Raw genomic sequence first — 21423 nt, forward strand, 5'->3', positions numbered from 1 at the left:
ATATATATATATATATATATATTTATTTGAAAGTTATATATTTATTTTTTCTCTAATTACTTTATTTTGTTAATATTGAGCCTTAAAATTTATTTTCCGCTAGAACCGTAATGAATGCTTGTTTAAAAGAAAAAAATATATATTAAAATTCTATGATGCATTTATTTTTCATTAATATTTTATATGTTGAATTGTTTTAAATTAATATATATTTATTTTCCCTTTATATTTTTTATTAATTTTGTGTTGAAATTGGTTTTAAGCATTTAATAAGTAGTAATATTTTTTGGTACAAAACTAAAAAAGCTTGTAATTAAATAAAATATATTTTAAAATTTTCATTGTAAATATGATAACGATTCTATTTTTCAGCAAGACTGACATTTTTAAAATATTTAAAATTAATGTTATCATTTTCTTTATTTGGTTGTAAAATAACTATTATATTTTATATAACGAAAACCTATAATATTAAATACTTCTACATTTAAAAGAATAATTTTGTAATTAAATTTCATGATAAAAAATATTTTTAACTGATAAATTGTATGTTAGATTTGTGATAAGCAGATGAAATTATGATTAAAACATTGTTTTAATAAGTGGTGTTTTCTTAAATATTAAAATCAAATTTATAAATTGAAATATAAGTTGAAGACATGAGAGAGGTTAAAATGCTATTTACGTCCTTCCTTCGGGTAAAAAAATCTTAAAATGTTATTGTTAAAAAATTATCCATAATATTTTTATTTACTTTATTATAAAACAAGATTACTTGCTATCTATTCTCTCAATGAAAATTATTCTCCTCTTTATCAAAACTTATTTAGATTGTTTCAGCGTGCATCATTGAATCCCTAATCAACTGAATAACTATTTATTAATTTGATATTCGGGTACGTATTTTATTCAAAACACGATTTATGTTGCCTTGAAAAACAAAACCATCTAACTATAACTAATTATTCTAAAAAAATATTAAATATATTCTAAATGAGAAAATATTATAATATTTTTTAACTATTAATTGAGTGATATTTCCACTTTTTAATAAGTAATTAGTTAATGGGATTATATAACATGGCTAGCCTAAAATGTATTTATATTTTATAGGATCTTACTAATGATTGCTCTTAATAAATTAACGATATAAAATTCTATTAACTTTTTAGCAAAAAATGTTACCTTTTTATGTTTTGCTAGCTTGTAATCCACGCTTTAGAAATTTATAAGTTTTATCTTTATATGGATTTAGTTTATTTAATTGTAATTTTATAAGCTAAACTCGGTTTTAGTCTTAGTGTGTATACAATTTATTATTATTATTTTTTTTTTTTGTAAAAGATTTATATCCAAGATTGTAGGGTATTAAGTTTTATGTGTTCCACTCCATAATAAGCTAGCATGTATAAAAAGTAAGTATTATAATAAGATATAAAATTGATATAGAAAAACATTACATTCATGTAATAATGGTAATAGTATACATTTACCGTTTTTAAGAAAGGTATATTAAGTTTGAATATATAAATATAATATTTATCATATTTATTATGATATATTTTATTATTTAATTATTTCTTAGTTTTTAACTCACCTCTAATAACTTATCTGTAATTCATTGCTTACTCATCAAATCTTTGTAATTATTTAATCTTAGATCAGTACCAACAATTCTCATCAATTTTCTATTTTCAAATACATTCATGTACCTAAAATAATTAAAGCTTATACAATATTTAAATTTAGTTATCTACAAGAATTCCCTCCCTCTATCTCTCTTTATCTACATATCACTATCACTAATGTAAAAACCTTGTTTAACGTTACACGATAGATGTCGGTCAAGAATAAGCGTGACGTATATTGATGATCGGTGGCATTTCCATAAATAAGTTGGCAATACAGGAGTCCGTTAGGTCGATATTCGACGTCTATAGAATTTTAGACGTCGGTCCTTCCAACCTGACGTCTATATTTCTGACCGTTAGATGAAAAGTCATTTCCTTCAGCGTTATAGACGTCGGTTCGTTGGGGCTCCGACGTCTATATGGCGGAAATTAATGCTACTCACCTACCTATCAGACATATACACATCGGGCTCCTGCTAACTGACGCCTATAAGTTTGTCAAACAGGTGAATAGCCACTCTTTTCAGCCTTATAGACGTCGGATCCTGCCACATTGACGGGTCCCGACGTCTATATGGCAGAAATCAATGTTACTCATCAACCTGTCAGACATATAGACGTCTATATACAACATAAATATTAATTTTTAAATTGAATGGACGTCGGTTTTGTGCAGAACAGACGTCTAATTTCTTGTTAAATGACGCTGCGAACCAGCGGTTTGCGAACCAACACTTTGGTCGTCTTTGCCTTTTCTCTCTGTTGCTCTACATTTCCAAGTAAGTTTCCTCTCTTTTTAACTATTTAAACTTGTTTTCACTCCGATTAAAGTAATCTTTGATGTATTATCTCTCATTTGAACTGATTAAAATGAGTTTTCGTTGTGTTTTGGTGCGATTTTTTTGTTGTATCTTTGTGTAGCGTAGTGCACCTTTTCTCCTTGCTAGTTTCCTCGTAATGAAAACTTGCATGTTTTGGATTTCTCACGGCATTTCAATCCAAAGACGAATTTGGGTTGTTGCCTATGTCTATTTCGACCGTCAACGAAAAAGTATACGGTGTATTCTCACCGTATTCTTTTTTATTGGTGGTCGGAATGAACCTAGGCAACGACCCAAGTTTGTCTTTGGGTTGAAATACCATGAGAAGTCCAAAAGACGCAACTTTTTCTTACGAAGAAACTAGCAAATGAAGGAGGTGCTACTGCGCTACCCCAAGACACGACAAAAACCACACCAAAACACAACGATCACTTCATAGACGTCGGTTAATGTACAAACCAACGTTTATGTTGTTCCAAGGACGTCGGCTAATGCAATGTTTGAAAGTTTTATAGACGTTCCAAGTTTTACAGACCAACGTCTAAGGTAAGATTAGACGTCGGTTAGCGCATTGTCGAATGTTTTTATAGACGTCGGACTTTAAACTTAACAGACGTCTATATCGACGTCGCACCTGAAAAAACCGACGTCCCATTAATGTCACCCGTATAGACGTCGGTTATGGTGGTGATGTTAAAACTCAAAATAACTCACATCTAAAGCTCTTTCTGCACTAATATATATACGCGTGTTTATGTATATATTCTCACACATTTTTATAATTTTAGAAATCCGAATAACTATTTTCATAAAATAATTGTATTTTTTATATTTTAGTTATTCTATATAACAATTAATATTGATTTTAATATTTTAATATCTAGATAATTATTTTGTGAGAATAAACTTAATATCTAGATAATCTTTTCAATTTCTGCACTCTATTGCGTAATACCTTACGCATGTTTAGGCTGCTAGGAAAAAGTTTTTTTTAGTTTGAGTATAAATTTAGGGCGTGCTATAATCAAAATTAGAATTTTCCACGTCATCAAAGTATTTTTATACTGTTTTTGTTTCACCTCTTCAACTTCTGTTTTACTTAAAAACACGGAAAATTAAATGCTAAAGTTACTTTTGTTTAAAGAATAATGATTTTTTACCAACCAAAAAAATTTTATATTTATTTTACATTACTTTTATTTTTATTCTTTTTTTAAAATAATACAAAAATTTACATTTTATGATTATTTTATCTATATCAAATAAATGTAAAAGTGTGTTATGATATTATCACTCTTATTTAAAACTTTAATTCAAATGAAAAGATACGTGACTGCATTCATTTTATTTTTTAAAAATAATTATTTTTTAAAAAATGGTTAAATTTAAAAAATATATTAAAACTGATATTTAAGGACAAAATTTTTATGTATACACAAAAATGAAAAATCCTTTTTATATTTTTTAGCTTTAGAAAATGATTAAATTTAAATAAAGAGCTATTTTAAAAAAATCACTTAAAATGGATATTTTAGGACAAAATTGAAATAATATGTGTATACCAAAATGAATCGGTTTATATAATAGTATAAATAATTTGGTTGTCAAATGGGTCAGGATTCTTGCACGTGACTAGTTTAATTTAGAGTCAAATTGGTGTTTGATTTGATGAACCAAGGCATAATTGTATATTGATTAAAAAATATTTTCCCCATGTTAATGTTTCATGATTTTAGAATCAGTGAACTTTAGATAACTTTTTAGAACAATTTCTTTTCCCTCAGATTTTATATTGAATAGTATTTGGAGAAATTTTTTCTAAACTAAATTTGAAGCATTGTTTGACTAGGGTCATCAGGCATATATTTGAAATATGAAATTTAATATTTTTATAAAATCTTGAAATTGTAAAATGTTGATAACTATAATTCTTGTTGAATCAAAGGTTAATAAAACAATTTAAATAATTAATTTAAGTAAATAAACAATATAAGTAGCTTAAGTTTGGAAGAAGTCAATTTAATGCAAAATTTAAACTTTAAAGGTAATCAAGGTTAACATCTGATAACAAAAAAAAAAAAAAACGTAAATTAAGGAGTTATTTAAAAGATTTTAATATAATATTATCGTATTGCATTCATAATATAGTAAAAACACTGATATTTAATTTAGGGTAAATATTACAATATTAAAATACTTTTCTTGAAGTCGATTTCGTTAAATGTTATGTGACCATAAAAGCAAAAGTTTACTATAAAGCATGGAATCATCATTATTATTAAACTAAAACATGATATTTCTATTTGTCAATATCACTATATTTTTTTTTTAATTTAAAAGACATTTATTTTTCCGAGAAAGGAGAGAGACAGATAACTTAAAAGTGCAATTATGTGTGGAAGTCATTATTTTCTCTCAACACGTGAAGTCAGGAAGAGATGTCGACAATGAAAAGAGATATCAGTGATAATTTTAAGTTATATTATTTTTTAAACATTTTAAGAATGTTTGTTTTATGTTACTTTTTATTTATTTTTTTAAATGATGATGGGACGAATGTTTTTATGTTTGTCAAATGGTTATGAAAAATATTTTAATTAAATTTATTTTGAAAATACACAATTTAATAGATTTTGGCATCCATGCCCCTTAAAGAAACTTTTGTGGTTTCTTATTCTTCTCTTAAGGGCAAGATCATGGTAATTAATTTGATTTGAATATAGAATTTTAATATGTTTAAACGTATGAAGTAAAACATATTTAATCCAAAAAGAAAAACAAAACATTGATACTCCAGCATCACGCATAGTTGTTAGTACAATTAATTAAATCAATCTAGAGAAAAATTTGCCATATTATCACTATTCCATAAATTATCTTGATTCCATTATATCTACATTACGAGGACAATGGGAAAAATACAAATGACAACTAATCAAAATGCTTGCACGACAAATAGCATGCCAAAACTATCAAAAGTAAATCCGATTGAAGTATGTCTGAGATGTTTTGTTTTTAATTACTACTAGACTATACTTATTATTGGTTTAGTGTCTATTTAAATAGAACTTTTGTACGAGCATTTATAAAAAATACATTTTTTATAAATTCAAAAAGGTTAATATAGTTTTTTTAACAAATTAACTTGTGCATAAATTAATAATAAATAGTTACATATAAAATTCATCAAATGTTGTTTCATTTTTAGTTTATCATATTTTATATTTTAATGTTAGTTAATAAGGAATCACTAAAGAAATATATTTTGTGAAATTTTGTTTACGAATATTTCGTTAATTTTAATAGAAGTCACGTGAAAATAATTTATCAGTGGACGAAATTTATTAATAATCACAAAAGTTTGTCAATAAACTAAAATTATCAATTATAAAAATTAATTGGTAAAATGTTGATTGTTAGTCAATGAACAATGTGATTTCTTTTTATTTAAAATTATTTCTATGAAAATTATTTTATCTTCGTATTTATGGGTTAATTTTTTTTATGTAATGATAGTATATATATATATATATATATATATATATATTTCATGTTAATAGCTTTTCGGTAGATGAGTTAAGAAACATCTTCAACTTTTGACGTGTCCGGTTAAAATTCTACTTGTTGTTTTTCACATGTAACAATAGAAGCATAAACTTGATTAAGAATTTTCTTAATTTTTAAATATATTTTAAATTCACACAATGTCTTATTTTTATTCTTTAAGTTACTCATTATTTTTATCTTTTTAGTTTTCCCTTGATTCTTTTTCATCTTCTTTTTGTACTAAATTCTTCGTCTTCTTCCTTCCATAATTATCCTCCATCTGCATTTTTCTTTCTTTTTGAAGGGATATTAAATAGTCTACACTTTAAACCCATGAGAGTAAATGTTTAGCAAATTTTAGTTTTGCTTCTAATAATGTGTTTCACGAAAGATATTAATTAGGAAGATAAAAAAAATATGGAAAGTTAGATGTGACACACAAGAATTCCCTTTTTGTGACAAAAAATAATTTTGTTCTTCATACATTTCTTTCCTTGTGTTTGTAAAAAACAAACCTAATTCGTCTTATTTTGACTGTGTACTTCGATGTAACCAAAAAGGATACTAATAAGTGCTTACTTGCCTTTTAAATTTAATAATTATAATAACCAGCTCACATGTAAAAGTTATACAATAGAAAAATCTGGAACCAATTAAATATGTTTCTACTATTTTACTTTTGAAAACATAATCACTTTGAACATTTTCTAAAATAATTTTATGAATATTATTTTCAGAAACTATACTTTTCCATAAAAAGTAACCAATACATAATTTTTGTGGTGGAAAGTACCATTCACCCGTGCACAAGGGTTTTTATTCTTGCGTGGAGGGTCCATCATACATACTGGAAATACTGAAGAATTATATGAAAGAAAATGTAAAATAATGGAATATTTTTAAAGATAAATTTCTGACAAAATTGACACATAAAGATCCATGCTTGAATTCAAAAACCTTCAATTTCCTATGCTGCTAGGCCTGGTTTTTTTATTTAAAAATTTGTAACATAAGCCAATTGAATTTCAACATAATTTTTAAAATACTTTGATAAACTTTTACTCTTTTTTACAAAAAATAAAAATAAAAAAAAATCAGTGGCATTACATCCAAAAAAGTTTGGAGATTTTTCCTTTAATATATAAAATACTGCATTTCTTCCCTTTCATCATTACCTTATACAAAACTTCCATTACAAGCTGATATGAGGTTAATGATGTTAATTATGTGTGTGCGTGTACGTGGAAGATATCAGATAAAGAGAGAGACAAAAAAATGTAAGTGATTTCGTGTGTAGGAAGTGGAGAGAAGGAGGTAGAGAAAGGTATATATAGAATGAGGTTTTGCAACTACGTGTGTGAAAAACAAAGGTAAACGTCATGATATGCTCCCTACATTCTATGTAAGAGTGGAATCATAATGCATGGATTAAAGAAAGAAAAAGAGTGAAGTTGTTGCATGCTGCTAGTTGTTATTTTTTCAAGGGTCCCTGACTTCAGTTTTCATGCTCTACTGCATGATTTGCAATATATTCTTGCTTTTTGAAATATTGAAAACATGCATTGATATCTGAAAGAGCAGTATTTGTGTAGTTTGAAGATGGACCAAAAATGAAGAAAAAGGGGTGATGTGATTAAGCAACATAAATAGTTTTGCAGTGTTAATTAGTGGTCTAAAATCTTTTTTGGTTTGTTTTTAATAGGATTAAGACCCACCAAGTGGTGGTAGCTAAGAGGGAGGGTTTGATGAGCTAAACAGATGGGATTGAGAAATGTTATTGAGTGGCATCTACTTTGCGTTGAAAGAAGCAAAGATGAAATGCACAAACGATATGATTAGAGAAAATAATTCTTTGCTCCGCAAGCAAACTAGAATTTCCGACTTTTTGGTGTTACATTTTCCATTTTAGCTCTGTTGCACCTTGCTCTTCAGTCAAAACCAAGCTCATACCATCATTGGCACATAACTGCTACATGAAACTTATCATTATGCACTAAAGTTCTATACACTCCACTTTCTTCATTAACTATTAATCATATTTAAATCGATTCCCTAAATCACAAGAGAATAATTGCTAATCTATCAATGGCACCAAAGAGGATGATGATTCGGAGGTTGGGTTTTCCGAACTGAATACACCTGATGACGATGGAAAGGAAATTGACAATGGTGACAAGGAGAATGTCGAGGAGCACGAGGTTGAATTTGACCTACTCAATGAGATCATGAATCCGCGGGTGTCTCAGCGCACCTCTAGATAAGTGATCAAGGGAATCAAGTGTCTAATGCCATGGTTCTTAGAAGGCCAAAGATGTTTTCGAGACAAGTATTTGAGCTGAGTTTGAATTTTTGTTCGTTATGTCTTTTAAGCTTAATTATACATTTGATCTCCGTATTTGTTAAGTTGGTTAAATTTCGCCTTCATATTTCTTTTGTTTAATTAAGATTTGTGAAACGTTCAAGGCTTCACCAGAAAATGGAATGTGTCAAGATATATGTGCATGAATGGAGGTCACTCTTTTGGCCAAGTGAAAATTTAATCTCAAAGATAAACCTTCAAATGCATCAACCTTGTACTAAAACAATGCCACTACACCAAATGAAGGTCACATAGCAAAGCAATTCAATGAACCAGATGAGGAACACACATACAGGATGGATCAAAGAACTTCAGCACACATAGAAGAGATCTAACAAAAAAATCTATTTATTTATGGAAAAGAAGGAGCCTCAGGAAGTGATGATGATAACGAGGGCTTCTCTTTTCTTAGTTCCTTGACAACAGCAGCAAGTGCTTCTGGATTGACTCCAAGATCACAAAGTGCAATTAGAACCGAAAGTGTGTGACGGTCTAGACCCGTGTCAAGTATATTGGACATATGGAACGCCAGGTCTAGAGATTCTCGTGCAGCTCGAGCAGCCTCCGGATCCATATTTTTAAGCTGAGAAATGGGCAGAGTATGTCCAATTCATTAGTATTACAAAAATCAAATCACCTGAACACAGGTCACAGATTCAGATATAACAGAAGTCAACAGATTGTTAGGATCAAGCATTTGAAAAAGTTGTGATTAGAAAAAACAAGGTTCTTCATTTTACAAATTTCTAGTATGAGCATAGTTATGATTTCCGTTTTTATAATTCTCTACTTGGATGATAACATTTGTCAATTACCATCAAAATAAAGAGAGAAATTAGAGTTCAACAGATTTGAACTTTAACAATGCTGTGCACACGCTCACACACACATACTAAAATCTTATGAAATGCCTGGAGAGCATGATTAGAAGACACTCTTGAAATAATAATTATCTTCGAGATAGACATAATGTTAAAAAAGTATACTCCTTGATTGCCTCAATTCTAAAGCTGAGGCAATTCTTTAACTCCACTGGGCATGCGAAAAGGCTTGACATAAAAAGAAAAATCCCAACATTCCATACCTAGTAGAATTATTTAAATTTTTTTCAATCTAGAGAAACAGACAATGTCACTTCGTTAGTTTTGAGGTTGGTTTTCTTCTATGTTGTAATCTTTAAGCATTCACACTATTTTGAAGTTCCTATAGTGTGCCAATTTCCAACTTTCAAATTACTAAGCTATAATAGCATTAAAACTCAAGTACAAGTCCCTTTGATAAAAATCATATTTTTTAAAAAGAAACAAAACTTGAATTATTTTGTTAGATGTCAAATGACTGTTTCTTCTTCCTCAGCCATTAGCTTGCAAACTAGTTTTAGCGAAATTTCAACCCTTGAATAATTAGAGATCGGAGAAAGTAACTGTTGAAATTTCTTATAGAGTGACAATCAGTTTCTTCCTCACACAGGTGTGTTCTTCATTTTTTTTCTTCTTGTTTTTACAGCAGAGTGGAGGCAAAGCGTATTAGACTTTACCACATAGATCTGCTGCTCTGTTTGAATCTAAACAGCATAGCACAGCCGAAAAGTAAAAAAGAACAAGCATTGGCATCACTGGCCTAAAAGAAAGATGGATTAAGTATGACTGTCTCAAAGGGTAGATGAGAATGCTCTTAAAGGTTTTTTGTGACACTACATAGTAAAAGAATTGCCTAGGTTATTGTCTTTCATTATAGTTCAGTCTGAACTCAGAAGACAAGTTACATATGATAAGTTGTCTTCTAACACTTACAAAGTGCTTGCATCCTCATCAATCCATATTTTCACGTCAATGTAAAGATGCAGAAGCAACTTTCTGTTAGTTCAGAGTTGACGCACATATGCAGAAGCAATTCTTAGGATTCACCAAATTATTTTGGATTTCAGTATTTTCTTAACTTGTCTGTAGGTATGTAATCTCATAATTTAGTTTTTTAATTATTCATGAGAAACTTTATAGTAATAATAGAACAATAATAGAAGCACTTAAACGGTATTTAGTCCTATATTTTTATATTCGTTAAAAAGCCTAAACACTCATGCAAGGAAACAATTGAAGTTTCCATAGGAGAAATAAGGATGAACTACTACCACGCACCAAACCTGATTTTGTTATAGGTCCCATTTAGATGGAACTGACCTCACTGTGGTGCAACAAGGTAAGGGAGGCCCAATGGAATTTTAGATACTCAAGGACAATATATGGGTTCCTAGTCAGACAATTCTAAATGGTCTTGTCATCAACATTAGAAACACAATTTTTAGTAAGACACTGTTTCTTATTCTAAATAGAAGGGAACAAAATCATTTTCTTAAGGGGAGGGTCTTATTCTTTGTGAGCAGAGCAATGGGAGCAGAACAAACATGTAACTGAACTTTACCCATCTACATACACATAGAATTAAGACATTTGGTTACGTTGTTTTTAAGTTCATGTATATTTAATTTCCCGAGTTGTTTCTAGTTCATGTTTGATGGTTTCTCAGATAACCATAGATTTTGAGGTTAGTTTTGACTTTCGCGACAATAGTGGTACATATTCCTCTTTGGCAAAATCATGGGTGGTGAGACTTTGGGACTAGTTTTCACATGTTTCAAGTCACAATGAATCTAGAATAGATGCAGGGTATTATTCTCAAATGCTATGAACTAAAAGGACCCAATGAACAGGGCTATATGGGCATAATTAGGCAAAAAAATCTCTACAGAATCGGCAAAGAAACTGCAAGACAGTTGAGAAAACAGAAGTCAAGCAATGAAGATGAATAAAACAATGAACTTGAAGTAAAGATTGCAGCAATTACACCAAATTCAAATAAATTAAATTAACCCTAGATTATAAAAGTAACGAAACCAAACAATAAAATCAAATTCAAACAAATTAAGCTAACCAAAAGCAAAACCTAAGTTACATAGATGAAAGAACCGCACACATTAAAGCGCAATACAGCAATCCAATGTTGAGCTTCAAAGACGCACTAGGGCAAGCAACCGAGAGTGGATGTGAGAGATTGAGGCAATAAACAAAAAATTGGTAGAACGAGAGAGAAGAGCGACAGACTTACAAAACCTAATCGCAACGACGGTGAGAAGGTGGAACTGGCTGGGCAACAATCGAAGATAACAGGTAGGCGGCGGCCGGTAAGACGGCGGGCGGTGAGAAGGTGGGAGAGAGGGAGAGAGGGAAGGAGTCAGGTTTATAAGAAAATTGAAATAATTTATAATGCATCAGTAGTTGGAAAACTAATTGGTGTTGGAATTAAACGAGGTCCTTCCTAATTTTTAAAGAATCCTAATATTCAAATAAATGCTATACTAGTTGTTAGAATCTGGCAATCGTATTAGTTAGTGAAAAGTAGTCCCATTGAATGTGATTTATGTTGACAGGTCTTAGCAAAACATTCTAGTGATAAGGAAACAAGCTAAATTCAATATATATGTTACATGTCAAGTAGCTTTTTAAGTGCGTTATGTTTCCGCTACAATCAAAGAGGAGAAATAAGACACACCGTAAAAAAAATATAACTTTTAGTGATGAAATTAATTCTCGACCTTGTGGACAAACAAAACCATTTTCAATCTTTACTATTTTTATCCCCTAATACCACTACTTTACTAATTTTGTATTGCTACTTTTCCATATCACAGCAACAAATTGTATTTTACATTCAATTTCAAATTTAATTACACAAAATAGGCAAGAGAACTTTGTCAAACCTTTAGATTGAAAGCTCAAAATCTTAGAAGTCTCAGCCAAATAATTTCCGTTCAAAGCTCTGCAACTGAATGCAAGAAGTTATTATCACTAAGGATTTATAACATCAACGTAGTAAACAAAAAATTTAACTTAAAAAATTATCGATAACATTTTTGTAATTAAAATACATAAATGGACATTAGTTCCCTGTGTAACATAAATTAAAATTAAATTTGATATCGTTTAATTCCATGATACTACTTTCTCTTAATCCAGATGCTTGATGGCAATCAACTTGCACTCTTTAAGTACACTTTTGAAAATCGTGTCAAAGTCATCTTTATCATTGGTGACCTACTTTAAATCTTTGATACATTTTACTTTTGTCATGAGTAAAGTGACGGAGGAACCTCATATTTGAATAGTTGTTTCTGTTTCCATTTTATAAGGATGAATTGGGTGTTAAAAAAAATGTATGATCTGAAGTATTTTACAAAGCAAAGTCAAAAACTGATTTTTTATGGTGTTCTTTGGAGAAAAAACCATGAGAGAACAAAGGAAGAGAGTGAAGATCATGCGTTGAAATCACCTTCGCCTGTAGCTCCTCTTTTGCAGAACAAGAAAATGGAAGAATATAATCATCAAGAGATAATGATGGAATCAAAGACGGGTTATTTTTTGGCAAATGCTAAAATTATTAGCACTTACATATCTTCAAGATAAATGTCTCATGATGCAATATTTTGACGGCAGATTGAAAAAATATAATTTTTTTAGTCTAATTTGATAGCATTATATGGGTTTGTTTTGTATTCAAAGCACCCCTTGATATGCAACACTGCACCTAAGAAAACTTCTTGCATAGGATCTTCATTTCTTGAATATCAACGTAATCTGTTTTAATTGTCAGGATATTTGGTATTTCTTAACTACTTTTGGACTTATCTGTCGGTGACTATCAAAGTACAAAATCTTGTTGTGATCTAAGACTTGTGGTGGATGAAGCTCGTGATGATGATTTCGATGATGTGTGAGGTGTGGGAATAGCAACATGACATACCATCACTCAGAACACCAACAACAACGAGAGAGACCCAATTCTAACATAAAGCGAGGAAGAGAGAATCTGAGCAGAAAGAGAAAGAAAAAGAGAGAGAGAGACTTTCACCTGCAAAGATCCAATTACGATCGACGGCAGGTGAGACCCATGACCTGACTTAATGAAAAACTCAGTGATTAATGTCTACATTTCTAATTTCTTTTTCAATTTAGTCTTTTTTATTCTTTTCGATTCCTAATATATTATTTTAATATAAACCAATTTAATTTTATCACGTCATAATTTTTTAATTTAAATAAAAATTTCATCCAATCAAACCGTTTTAGTTCGAGAACTCCCCATACCAAATTGTAAAAGTCAATATGGGCTACAAATTTTGCTAAGTATTACTTGAAAAATAACAAAATGAATCAGAAACAAAATTTTGCTCTGATTTTTTTCCCCTTCTGTTATAAATTGTTCTCTGCCTACAAGCTCAAAGACTAATTTCATGTGATATATATCAGAACTTTTTCACACTTTACAGAATAGCAACGACTATATTTTTTGTTTAAAAAAGTGAAGTAGACAAAAACCAAGTTGATATTGTAACCGACGCTTGCAATATATCATGTATACTCTCCATCATGGTACATTTTTTCTTATCTTTACTGTTATCAAAAGGCTACATCTTTGTTATCCCCCACTCAACAAATAAGTGGGCCATAAATCTGACGATCTTTTCCTCATGTATCATGGCGTACAAATTAGCCTTTCAAGAACAAGGTTCTGGTTTGCTCATCTTGAAATGCAGAGTTATAACCATTTATAGAAACTAGGTTAATGATGGCTTCTGTCACCTTATTGTTTTGCTTTTGCCCAAGTCCAACATATATGAGTTAAAAAGATATGATTGCGGATGTTCTTTACTTAACAAGTGCAAAAGCCATACCAATGAAAAGGCCTGCAAGACTCAACCCACGTGCTAATCCAGAACGGGTAAAACTCCAAAGTGTTGCTGTTGTTTTGGTGAGCCTTGGCCTATAACCTAGAAACTAAAGGTTATTATCCCTACGCTACAACTGGCCTTAAGGGTATCTGAGCAATTGCTGAAGCTATATTTTGGTGAGTCTGATCATTACACACTCTTCATCCTTCACAACACATTTTGTACCAACTCATTCTCTTTGCTCTTCCTTACACCATTTTGCATCTTCATTTATTTTCCTTCCTGAAAGAAATGGCATCCAGTTCAATGTCAGCCTCAGGCTCATGGAGTTGCAAGGACAACAAGGCCTTTGAGAAGGCTCTAGCTGACCGTTGGTACAATGTTGCTCATGCTGTTGGTGGCAAAACTCTAGAGGAAGTGAAGAGACAATATGAACTCCTTGTCCAGGATGTTAAACATATTGAATCAGGACGAACAAGAAAACTTCAGCCTCTGATCAGCAGGAGAATAGGTACCGTTCCCTTTCATTATAAATACTGAGATTAGTACATTATAAACTTGTCACTACTTGTCAGGATGAGGAATTTGAACCTCCAGTGACCCCAAACTACATCCGCAACAACATCAACAAATTGATTTTCTAATTTTCATCAACCAACATCTTCATAATCCCTGGTAGTACTACCTGCTGCTATGTCACACATAATTACTGCAATATGTCCCGTGATTCCATCTTGTATTTTCTTGTTGTTGAATCTGCCTCTAAAAGAGTCAGTGACCGTTTCAGGTCTAGTCCTAAAGGTTGGAGATCAGACAAACCACACAAACACATATAACTAAAATAAAGATAAGAAAAATACTGACAATAGACAAAAATGAAAATTTATATTAATGGAAGAAATTATAATTCCTCTCCCTTTACATTGAAAGAACTTCTCAAATATTAAGAGAAGAAAAGATAGAAGAGAATGAGATAATTTGGAATATTTGTAAAGGGATCCTTGGTTCCTTTTTATAAGGTGGGAAGGCTCCCGTAATGCTCCTTCCAATGTGAGAATTTTCACATTCTTCCAGTAGAAGATTTTGATGAAACTAATCAAATCTTCACACCATATTTTGTCATCATGTTGTAGCATTCTAATGTTCTATACCTTGATTTACCATGAATCTACTGACCACTCCCACTCCCACTGCTTGATGTATGTACTTAAGGCTATTTACCACCCATGCACATAGACATTTTCATCCTCTCCACTTCATTGCTAGTACTCATATTTGAGGATAACATACAATTGATTGGAAATAGGGTAGAAATTGACTTGCAATTTTGTATGTTGAAGTGTCGCAAGATCTTTAATAAGTACTTTTTTCTGAGAAAGTCAAATCTTCTTATATCTTTTTGTTTCAGTGAAACTACTACATCTCTAAAATCTTGTTTGTTAGTCACAAGTCTTTCTTATCAAGCTCCTTAACCAATTATGTCTTTAATTTTTAGATTCGAGCTCTGTTGGGGCCTACTTCTAAACATGTCATCACATACAACAATAAGATGATAAAATCATCCTCACCAAACCTATTACAATAAGTACAATAGTTAGAACTCAGTCTGTTGCAATCAAGGCTAATGAAGGAATCAAATTCTTTTGGTTGGAGCATCATTGCATCTTTTCTAACAATAACCTTGTGGACAATGGGACCCCACAAGCAATACCCTTTCACATTGTTAACATAACTCATACACTTATATTCTTTTGCTAGTTTCAAGTTTTGCTTGTGCTTTGGATTCCTTGGATATTGGTAAAACATTTGACTTCCTCTTAATGAAGTATATCCACAATCTCCTGGAGTAATCATTAATCGACACAAAATACTTTGTCTCTCTTAGGGATAATCTCAGTGACTCCCTCACATCAAAACCAACCAAGTCTAATATGTGTTTATTGTTGGTAATGCTTGTAGCAAACTTCATTCTATGTTACTTGCTTATCACACATTACTCGCAAAAAGGTAAACTAACCTCTTGGAGCCTTGATGAGAGATTATGTTCCGCAAGAATTCGAAGACTTCACTCTAACATATGTCCAAGTTCACAATGTCACATCATCACTTCTTCTTGACTTGTCAATGCAACTATTGTATTTGTTCCTTGCATTATATCCCATAAGCAAATATAAATTTTTCATGATCTTCTCGCTTTTCATCGCTACTAGATTTTCTCTCACTACCTTTAATATTTCATTTTCAATATGTGAATTTTACAACAGAGAAAAATATTAAGAGAAAAAAATAAAAAAAAAATGAGATTTTTAGATATTTGTAAATGGAACTTTGACTCTTTTTATAAGGTAGAAAAGAAGATCCGAGTAATAATTCCAGCTATAATGTTCCTAAGAACCAAGATCATTAAAAGGGCCTACTAGTAAAAAGTTTAATGTGCCTATTTTCTTGATAATTATTTTTTCGGCATTTATTCTTTCTTCATCGTTCATGGGGATAGGTTCTAGGGAACAAATTTCTCTTTTATTGAAGAACAAGGTAACTGACGTACGTTACGATAATTAAACCTATAATAAAATTATAAATTTATTTAGTGTGAGAAGTCCTACGTTGGAAGGTCTGAATCAAATGAAAAGAAGCGGCGGGAAAAGTTGTTTAGAAGGTTTAATACAGATCTAGTTAAGGTTTAAACTCTTTGAATAAAAACATGATTAGTAAGGACAGTTTGTAATTGTTTAGATAACAGTTCAGTTCTTTGTCAGAAGTGAAGTTAGATGAATTTAAGACAATGAAATATTTTATAGTAAGTACTGTAGGAAGTTTGTTCATCCTGTAGTACACAATCATTGCTTCAAGGGGCTTTCTAACAGTGGACAAAAGTTAATAAATAAATAATTAAATTACAAGTAAATTAAACTTAAAAAGCCCATGTTTCAGTAATGTAAATTATTGTCTATTTTAAAAAACACAACCTTCGCTTTCCTTTTTCCTCTCTATTATGTAAAATTGAACTTAGTACAAGTGTCTGTAAGATTTAATTGAATTATATAAATGTTTAAATAAACTTAACTGTATTATAATTATATTCGAATTAAATTAATTAATTTAATACATTGGTTTTAGCTACCTGAAAAATCCTTTTTTTAAAATACATTTCCAAATACCATGATCACTCATATAATTTTTGAAGTTTAAATTAGTCCATTTATGAACAGTTTAATTTTAAAAGACTAAAATTTAACAATTAAGTTAAGTTTTCTTTGAATACTTTAGTTCTTCACAAGTCAGTATTAATATACTTCAGTTTTAGGTGGTGTGGAAGTTTGGTTTGTTGGCAAGGTTGAACACAAAGTTAAGTGATTGCGCCAGAAAAATAATAATATTAAGTAAAAAAGAATTATTACAGATTCTATTGGTTTTTCTGTTTACATAAATCTTATCAAAGTAATAATTGATCGATTGCACATTATGTTTTAGTTAAAACTATTTTTTTATGGGTCTCTGTGTTTAAATATTCATATATCAGATTGTTAAATTGTATATAATTCTCATTTCGGTAATTTCTATTTGTAATCATTAATTTAAATCGAAACATTTAGATGTAAAAGGATATAGTACATACACACTAGAAAGATAATGGACCTTCTCAGAATACTATCAAACCGATTGAAATACCTAAAGAATTAGGAGACTCGTTTATAGATTATTGCAATAACACGATTAGAGTAATTAGAGTCTAATTAGACCTTCTAATAAGTAAAAATCTATTAAGAGCATTATAAATAAAATATGTATGTAAAATATTTAATACTTTTTAACTATCGACATTTATTATATATCTTGAGATTGAAGTTTCAGAAGGGTTTTTTTACAAGTCTTCCACCTAACAATGTTACGCTTAATGATTAGAAAAGAGTATCAAAAAATAACTAACGAGTAGAGCTGGTAACCCGGCTCGCTTTGACCCCACTTATTACGGGTTGGCCACTTAGTGAGCTATTCCAATCCGGCTTATTTATTAGCGAGCAAGAAAAACTTGAATCCGGCCCGACCCACCACGGGTTGGTGGGTAAACGGGTTGGCTTACTAGTCCATTTAATTACATTTTTTTAAAATAAAAAAAATACAAACTTTCTGTGATTTAAATTTAAACAATTTTCACTTCCAAAAAATTATGTTAAAGACAATTCAAAATAATAACAAAAAGTACAATATAATCCAAATGTCATTCAAAAACAAACACAAAAAACATACAAATAAGTTTTTTATATTCATCATTTTTTGTTATTGTTGTAACCCTTGACCCTTGTTCTTGTTGTCTCCAAATTCACTAATAAAGATTTTCTTAATATCAGAACAATTCTGACAATCAATAAAAAAAATTAGTAAAAAAAAAAAGAGAATCAGTACTCAACAACATCAATTTAATAGTTTAATCTGTAACATAAGTTTTCAAATTCAAAGATATCAAAAAGAGCTTGTTCAAATAATGTATACTCAAATTATTTAAATAAAATTAACATAATCTGATACAAGCATGTCAGAACATGAAAAAATCATTTCATGTCTTCAAATCCCCCAGAACAAAAAACAAATTCGCAAACCCTATTTTTGTCATTATAGGGTTTTTGAAAAAAAAAAAGAGAAGTGAGAAAACAAAAATGTGGAGAAAAGAGAAGAAAAAAGGAATGATGTTTTACCTGCTTCTTGAAGAATTTCAGTGAAGTGAGGGTGAAAGCACCGTCAAATGAGAGCAAGTACCGTGAGAGTGATTTGTGAGAGCAGAGGTTCTTTTTTGGTATACACAGTGAGTGAAGTGAGGGTGAGAGTACCATCAAATGAGAGCAAGTACAGTGAGAGTGATTTGTGAGAGCAGATGTTCTTTTTTGGTATACACAGTGAGTGAATAAATTATTTTATTTTTTAGGGTTTCATAAATAAAATAATAAATTAAAAAATAAAATTAGGTAGGTGGGTTGGTGGGCCAACCCGGCTCACCACGGGTTCAACCCACATAAGCCGGGTTGAAATCTGACCCGCATATAAGTGAGTTGTATTTTTCAAACCCAACCCGACCCGAACCCGTGACGGACCGAATTGGCTCACAGGTTGTGACCCATTTTGACGGCTCTACTAACGAGAATAGAAAGACACTCAAACTAAAATATGACCATACAAGAAGCTATACGTTATAAGTTAAGTTTCTAAGATAGTAAAAATACAGAATCATATATTTATCTTTAAGATGATAATTATCAATCAAATATTTAAATAACATATTTTATAAAAGCAACTGTATATCATGAATTGCTTGAATTATTAGAGATTAAGTCTGTATCAGTCAAATTTGGTCACAAAGTGTTTGGAAAATGTAAGAGAAATATAAGTTGATAGCTTATACTAGGAAAAAAAATTAAAGTCTTGCGAGGTCGAGTCACTCCAAACACTTTTATAATTTGTCTTTCAATGTTATCCAGTTTTGGTTTCCAGTCTCTTTTTTCGCTCTTTCGTTTGGAGATGCATCTGTCAAAGTATGAATTTGATTCATCTCGTATTATCACATCAAAATCAACTCACATACAATGAGAGATTTATCCTATGAAAAACAACCTCTAAAAAAGAATTAGTATTTAATAGAGATTATTTACTGAGATTAATATAATTTCGGGATTAGATTTAATTAACAGAGGTTTTTCTAAACTTGGTTTAATTTCAAAGATTTATTTCAAAACCTCAATAAAATAGTTCACGTTTATTTCAACCTTAATAAATGAATATAATTAAATAATTTTTATAAACAAATAATCCAAAAATATACAATTTAATTTTTTTATCATTCTTTCCCTCTTATGTTTTCATATTTCCCTCTTCTTCTTCCCTTTAATTATATTTCTTCAATTGCGTTCACTTTCTTTACGCATTTTAAATTCTAATTCCTAACACATTCATGTTTATTGCATATTTTATAGCATTACACTCTACCTCAATGCTACTGGACCTGAAGTTTATACCTCAATCCATAACAATCCTAAAATATTATCTTATTATTCGTTATTGTGTTTAAATTGGAGAAATATTTGAGGAAAAGTGAATGAATGAATTTAACAAGATAAAGAGGAAATTGTGGTATTATTTAGATTAAGGAAAATTATTGTATTGTTTATATTTATTAGGAAGAGCTAAACTTCTTTAGTGTTAAAATAAACATATAATCCTTTGAAATTTTCATGTAATAGTAGTGTTATGTTTATTAAAAAATGTTTTAATTACATGTTTGTGAACTAATTTAAGTTTGTTGTTGATCAATCATCTTATTTCATTAATTTGGAATTAAATGGAAACTAATTTCAAATTGTTTTTTTTTTCTATTTTTGAATGTTAAAAATAATTTAAAGTTTTAGTAGTCATAAAATTATGATGTTAATGCAACTAGTTACGAAAAATAATAGGAAAAGTTTGATGATCTATAACTCTATATATCAAGACATAATTTGTTATTATATAGACTAAATATATATATATATATATATATATATATATATATATATTTATATTCAAATGAAAAAGTATTTTACTGATAGATTGTGACAATTAAGTATATAAAAAGTCTGTATTGAAAAGGAAATATAATAAATTCAACCATTAATATATGTAAAAGAAAAAAAATGTATTGAGATAGCATAATTTTGCATGTGATATGATAAAATAGTTTGATTGATGTAAAGAAACATGCTTATATTGAAAAAGTGTAAAACTGATTTAAGAATGGTATGCATTACAGGAAAAGCAAAATCAAAGGATGGAATATAAACCACGTAAAAAGTGGACCCGACCAACAACCATAATAAAGACCTTTGGAGTCACCAAAACATTAACAACACGCACGCACACACATCGCGAGTAAGCCTTCAACCCTAGTCGCGTACGTAAGAACCCCCGACATCAATTGTGCATATCACATCAATTTTATTATTTTTATTAATTTATTTATTTATACATGCGTGTGACAGACGTCTATTTAATTTGGATAAAGTGGTAGAGAGAGGGAAACGAAGAAAACAAAAAGCAAGAAAAAGTCACCCTCAAATTATCGCGGGTTCTCGTACCGTGGGCGACATATCGAAGGAAGCGTGTGAAGTGAAAAATGATTATCTCGTGTGAAGAAAAAACGCACGTCGATTCACTGTGACGCAAGACATTTTAAACGGTTCCAATCAGGTCGCTTTTGTATTTATCTAGAAAGAAGGAGTGCCATTCACATGTAAAGCTCCCCATTATAATAAATATAAGTGCGACTTTCTCTCCACACTTTTATTGTTAATTATTTAATTCCTTTTTTAATTT

At 30.1% G+C, this 21423-nt stretch overlaps 2 protein-coding genes across 4 annotated transcripts; one reads left to right on the forward strand and one right to left on the reverse strand.

Annotated features, from left to right (window-relative positions):
- Positions 1–8496: 8496 nt before the first annotated feature.
- LOC106767255 (mitotic-spindle organizing protein 1B) lies at positions 8497–11761 on the reverse strand. 3 transcript variants are annotated; one of them, XM_014652105.2, is made up of 3 exons: positions 11463–11758; positions 11329–11375; positions 8497–8940 (listed from the first exon to the last, which is right to left on the reverse strand). In XM_014652105.2, the coding sequence occupies exon 3, from the start codon at positions 8929–8931 to the stop codon at positions 8710–8712; it is 222 nt and encodes a 73-aa protein (XP_014507591.1). In that variant the 5' UTR covers positions 8932–8940; positions 11329–11375; positions 11463–11758; the 3' UTR covers positions 8497–8709. The 3 variants fall into 3 exon arrangements, with proteins under 3 accessions (XP_014507591.1, XP_022639508.1, XP_014507590.1); XM_022783787.1 differs by lacking the exon at positions 11329–11375 and having other exon boundaries at positions 8497–8994; positions 11463–11761; XM_014652104.2 differs by lacking the exon at positions 11329–11375 and having other exon boundaries at positions 11463–11746.
- A 2612-nt stretch (positions 11762–14373) lies between these two features.
- On the forward strand, positions 14374–21007 carry LOC106766473 (protein RADIALIS-like 3). Its single transcript, XM_022782941.1, has 2 exons — positions 14374–14593; positions 20861–21007. The coding sequence occupies exons 1-2, from the start codon at positions 14374–14376 to the stop codon at positions 20887–20889; spliced, it is 249 nt and encodes an 82-aa protein (XP_022638662.1). The 3' UTR covers positions 20890–21007.
- The last annotated feature ends 416 nt before the right edge of the window (positions 21008–21423 follow it).

This window comes from Vigna radiata, chromosome 7 (assembly GCF_000741045.1).
Source record: "Vigna radiata var. radiata cultivar VC1973A chromosome 7, Vradiata_ver6, whole genome shotgun sequence".
Classification (NCBI taxonomy): Eukaryota; Viridiplantae; Streptophyta; class Magnoliopsida; order Fabales; family Fabaceae; genus Vigna; species Vigna radiata.

What these genes read in the sequence shown, in the direction of transcription:
- LOC106767255 (XM_022783787.1), bottom strand. Translation starts at nt 8,931, where the DNA reads ATGGATCCGGAGGCTGCTCGAGCTGCACGAGAATCTCTAGACCTGGCG.
- LOC106766473 (XM_022782941.1), top strand. Translation starts at nt 14,374, where the DNA reads ATGGCATCCAGTTCAATGTCAGCCTCAGGCTCATGGAGTTGCAAGGAC. An exon ending in TCTGATCAGCAGGAGAATAG is followed by an intron (nt 14,594 to 20,860) that starts GTACCGTTCCCT and finishes TATGCATTACAG; the next exon opens with GAAAAGCAAAATCAAAGGAT.